This window comes from Triticum urartu, chromosome 5A, assembly GCF_056163025.1.
Source record: "Triticum urartu cultivar PI428250 chromosome 5A, HENAU_Tu73, whole genome shotgun sequence".
Classification (NCBI taxonomy): Eukaryota; Viridiplantae; Streptophyta; class Magnoliopsida; order Poales; family Poaceae; genus Triticum; species Triticum urartu.
Genome location: NC_141877.1, coordinates 133,724,649 through 133,729,713, shown reverse-complemented (window position 1 = coordinate 133,729,713; position 5,065 = coordinate 133,724,649). Strand labels below are relative to the sequence as shown.

At 57.5% G+C, this 5,065-nt stretch overlaps 1 protein-coding gene across 1 annotated transcript; it reads right to left on the bottom strand.

Moving 5' to 3' along the window:
- Positions 1–2,523: 2,523 nt before the first annotated feature.
- On the bottom strand, positions 2,524–4,843 carry LOC147970589 (uncharacterized). The gene is made up of 4 exons (XM_087523502.1): positions 4,551–4,843; positions 4,034–4,415; positions 3,828–3,967; positions 2,524–2,602 (listed from the first exon to the last, which is right to left on the bottom strand). The coding sequence occupies exons 1-4, from the start codon at positions 4,841–4,843 to the stop codon at positions 2,524–2,526; spliced, it is 894 nt and encodes a 297-aa protein (XP_087379628.1).
- Between the last annotated feature and the right edge of the window lie 222 nt (positions 4,844–5,065).

Sequence of the window (5,065 nt, the reverse complement as noted above, 5' to 3'; positions counted from 1 at the left end):
CTCTCTTTTTCTCTCATATTTTTTGTTTGGGCCTTCTTTTTTTATGGCATCTTTTTTTCATCCGGAGTCTCATCCCGACTTGTGGGAGAATCATAGTCTCCATCATCATTTCCTCTCATGGCACAATGCTCTAGTAATGAAGATCATCACACTTTTATTTACTTACAACTCAAGAATTAGAACTTGATATTTGAACAAAATATGACTCTATGTGAATGCCTCCGGCGGTGTATCGGGATGTGCAATGAGTCAAGAGTAACATGTATAAAAAATTACAAATGGTGACCATGCCACAAATACGATGTCAACTACATGATCATGCAAAGCAATATGACTATGATGAAGCGTGTCATAAGAAACAGAACGGTGGAAAGTTGCATGACGATATATCTCGGAATGACTATGGAAATATCATAATAGGTAGGTATGGTGGCTGTCAGATTTTGGTTTCTGGCAAAACCCTTGAGGTTCGAACACTGGGGTGCGCACAAAGATCTCTCCCCTCTCTAGCTCGCACACTCTACGATCTCACGGCCTAGCTCGACGAACCCAAAGAACATGAGACACGGGATTTATACTGGTTCGGGCCACCGTTGTGGTGTAATACCCTACTCCAGTGTAGTGTGGTGGATTGCCTCTTGGGCTGAGGATGAACAGTTACAAGGGAAGAATAGCCTCACGAGGTGAGGTGTTATTGTGCTTGGTGAGTTGATGCTCTCTCTCTCTCCCCCTCCCCCCCTCTCTCTCTTTCTCTGATTCACCCCCGATCAGAATGCCTCCCTACGGTGGTGGCTAGTCCTATTTATAGAGGCCCTGGTCCTCTTCCCAAATATTGAGCGGGAAGGGATCCCACAACGGCCAAATTTGAAGGGAGACAACTATTACAAGCTATCCTGACAAAAGTAGTTTTCGCCTGCCAAAGGCTCTGGTGGTGACGCCTTCTTGGGCTCCATGGTGACCTCCATCCTGTCGTCCTGCTGGTCTACGTCTTGTTGCACTGATATGGAAACCTTTGCCTGATGCCCCAGGACTCCTCGCCTGTGCTTGCCCCTTTAGCACCAAAGAGGAAACGAGGACACTGCGCGCGCTGATGCCCGCCTGGCTCCAGTCGTCATGGCTTGCATCACAGAAACCTCGCGAGGTATCCCTTGCCTTGATCTCTCCGCCCCTCGCGAGCCAGCCTGGTGAGGCCGCCCCTAAGGAGGTCTGGTGTCATCCGCCTCGTGAGGGTCTTGAGTGTTTGCTGGTGAAGATGGGTCGTACAGGGCCGCTGGTGGAGCCATGCCACGGGCCACAGGCAGGCAAGTCTGGGGACCCCTGTTCCCAGAACGCCGACAGTAGCCCCCGGGCCCAAGGCGCGCTCGGGCTTGGCTTCGAGGTGAAGCCAAAGGGCAAGTGCGGAGCGTCGCGGGCCCCAACATCCTGCGGCCCCGCTTGACATGTGGCGATTAATTGTACGTGGGCGTCTCCGCTTGCCACGCTGCCTCGGCAACTGCCCGACTTGACGGGTCCTTGCTGCACGCAGAAAAAGATCATTATTACCTTAGATCATGGAGACCAGCGGTTGGCCTCCCCTTGGCTATAAATGGGAAGGGGGGTGGAGCCCCCGTCACCCATCTCTTCCTTTGCTTCTCCCATATAGTCAGTTGTATATGTACCTGCACGAATCTTTCAAGTAAGCTTCTTCTTCTTCCTTGCTTCTTTGCCTGCAGCGACACCCATGGCGCCTGCGAAGAGGCTCTCGGCTGTGGAGAAAGGGAAGGCTCGTCAGGAGGGGCCCGGCTGACAGCCGCCCAAAAGGGGGCGCGGCCATCCCCGCAAGCACGTTGTGACCCCCGCCGCGGCCCCTCGTGGCCGCGGTGGCGCCTCTTCATGTGGTGGTGGCCGCCCGAGTCATGGGGGGCCCGTCAATGAAGGGAGGCGCGCCATGGTCGCGCGGCCACCCAGGCCGCGCTTCCACTCTGCGGAAGTGCTGCCAGAGTTCATCGTGTGGTGGGAGAACCCGGTCGGCACTTGGCTTCAGCTCCCACGCTTCCTTGTCGGCGAACTGCCAGCCACTGGTGCAGGCGGTCTTTGGCTGCAGGCGGATGGCTGCTGCAGCAAGGCTTCTTGGGTCGCGGTTGAGGTCTCTGCCGCAAGCAACGCAGTCCTAGCTCGCGGCTGGCAGACGTTCGCTTGCGCGCGCGGACTGGGCAGGCGGTGTGCCCTCCACCTCAAGTACGACGGTGACGCGACCCTCTTCATGAGGGTATTTGGGGAATATGGTCGCCGCGTCTAGTGTTGCCCCGAGGACAACGACGGGGACGAGGTGCTCGGCCTTGGCGATGGCCGCGATGAGAGTGATGGCGGGCCCGCCCTCGGCGTCGACCATGTCTCGTCCAGCTACGGCGACTCTTCTTCCGGCGACAGCTCCAGCTGCGATGGTTACGACCAGCCGCCACGCCGCTGCGCCCGCTTTGAAGGTGACATCGGGTCGTCTCGTCGCCGTGCTCCGGTGAAGCGCGAGGAGGGGTCTGGCTAAGCTCAGGAGAGCGCCATGGGCCCGTCCTCGCGACCTACCATGGGAGCACGTTCCGCTTTTGTCTCGTTCTTCCTTTCCTTCCTACATTAGAGAGACACAAGTATGGGGCCCTACTAGGGCGTGCAACAATTATGATTTCTAAGTGGCTGTGCTATGTTTATCATTCCTGTGTTGTGTTGCAGTGTGATGTTTTATGTATGTGCGTACGAATAACTTAGCTTGATGCGTCTGAAGTAGGTTCCGCCTCGCGATACGCGCATTCCCCAATGCCCGAGGAGGCCTCCTGTGCTCGGAAGGCGCCTGAGAACTGCAAAAATTCATTAGGGAATCCTTATTCTTCCGGATCCTAGTTGTAGGCACTGCCGGACGTAACCCAGTGCTTTGCATCGCGATACCCGGGGCACGGATTGAGAGGGGTGCGCTAGCTTGCGAGCTCGAGCGAGGGTGCCTTGCGAAAGACAAAAAACGAAAACGCTCATGAGGGCGCCTCTCCAGCCCCCTCGCGAGGCACGCGAGGGAGAGAACGGGTCAAAAACGAGGAACCAAGGGCAGAAAAGGAGGCAACGAGGACAATGGAACCAGGCTAGCAAGGAACACCAGAGAGCAAATTCTCACTTAAAAGAGGGGGCAAACCAACTACGAAAAGCAAATGAAAAGCCGGGTCTGGCACCTAGTCTAGTCTTCTTGTCTTCTCACCAGCGTGGAGCTAAGTGCTGCCACTAGGCGTGGGAGGAAGCCCCCGAGGCTCAAGGGCAGCACTCCTGACACTCCGGGGCGTGTACAGCCCCACTCATTATTACGTGACAGTGTCACGAGCAGAGATTCTTCACAGGCACTGGGCCTTGCTTCACAGGCACCGGGCCTTGCTTCATGGGTAGAACTTCCTGAGGTGCTGGATGTTCTAGGCGTTCTGGATGGGGATCTCGTCCTGCGTCTCTAGGCGCGCGGTGCCAGACTTGGAGACATGGGTGACCCGGAACGGGCCCTCCCACATGGGCGAGAGCTTGTGCAGCCCTTCCCTGGAGAGCACCCGCCTTAGGACAAGATCACCCACCTCGAGCATCCTGGAGCGGACGCTGCGGCAGTGGTACCGCCGCAGCGCCTGTTGGTACCTCGCAGCTCGGAGCGAGGCTTCACGGCGGTGTTCCTCCCCCAACACGAGATCCATCCCCCTCATGGCGTCCTGTTGCGTTTCATCAAATGCCAGGACCCGCGTGGGAGAACCCCTTCTGCTCCGTAGACGAGGAAGAACGGGGTCTCGCCTGTCGGCCTGGTGGCGGTGGTGCGGATGGACCACAGCACTGACTGGAGCTCGTCATGCCAGCCCCTGCCGCAGGCCTCTAGCTTCTTCTTGAAGGTCCTTGTATTGGGACCCCTCCGGACCTCCGCGTTGGCGTGTTCGGCCTGGCCGTTGCTCCTGGGGTGCGCCACAGAGGCATAGTAGATCTGCGTTCCAAGGTTAGCACAATACGTTTTGGTGATGATGCGATTAGGGACCCCAGATCGGCTTACGGGGCCCTTGATGAACTTGACTACTGACCCAGCTAGGATGGTGCGGACAGCTTCCACTTCCGCCCACTTGGTGAATTCATCAATGGTGACGTAGAGGTAGCGGTAGCCTCCAGGTGCTCGAGGGAATGGGCCTAGGATAACCAGCCCCCAGACTACGAACGGCCATGAGAGCGGGTTGGTATGGAGGTCCTGAGTAGGCTGGTGGATCTGCTTGGCATGGAACTGGCAGGCCTCGCAGGATTTTACCAGCTCGGTCGCGTCGTTGAGTGTCGTGGGCCAGTAGAACCCACTGTAGAAAGCCTTGCCGACCAGGGTGCGCGACCACAAGTGGTGCCCGCAGTCTCCGCCATGTATGTCGGCCGGCAGCTCATTCCCCTGTTCCCTGGAAATGCATCATAGAGAAACATCATTTGGCCGCTTCCTGTATAGCTCACCATCCTGAATGCAGTACGCCGTAGCCTGTCGGGCCACACGCTCTGCGTATTCCTCCTCCGGCAACGTGCCTTGCGTTAGGTACGCCTTGAACTCCTCAATCCAGCACCCCTCCTGAGGATCGAGCGCTAAGAGGAGGCGCGCTCCTGAGGTCGGGCCGCAGGCGGGGGCTCCCGAGGCTGGTGGCTGGGGGAGTTCCTCCTGAGATGGCATCGGCTCCGTAGGCAAAGGTGCTGCCGAAGGCTTGAAGAGACGTTCCTCGAAGACGCCAGGCTCTTGGGGCAGACGCTTGGATGCTCTTTTGGCGATGGCGTTGGCCTCTTTGTTGGTGCCACGAGGCACATGTTGTAGCTCCAGGCCCAGGAACTGCTTCTCCATTTTGCGCACCTCCGCGAGGTATGCCTCCATGTGCTCATCCTTTGGCTCGTACACCTTGTTGGAGAAGTTGACGAGGAGTTGCGAGTCTCCCTTGACGCTGAGGCGTTTCACCCCCAGGGCCATCGCCGCTTCGAGGCCGGCGATGAGACCCTCATACTCTGCGATGTTGTTGGAGACCTTCTAGCCCCGCTGGACGTAGAGCTGCACGGCGTAGTAAAGCTT

Coding starts and splice junctions, on each gene's coding strand:
- LOC147970589 (XM_087523502.1), bottom strand. CDS start 4,843: ATGGAGAAGCAGTTCCTGGGCCTGGAGCTACAACATGTGCCTCGTGGC. Junction 4,416..4,550: donor TGGATTGAGGAGTTCAAGGC/GTACCTAACGCA, acceptor ATGCATTTCCAG/GGAACAGGGGAATGAGCTGC. Junction 3,968..4,033: donor TCAAGTTCATCAAGGGCCCC/GTAAGCCGATCT, acceptor CTTGGAACGCAG/ATCTACTATGCCTCTGTGGC.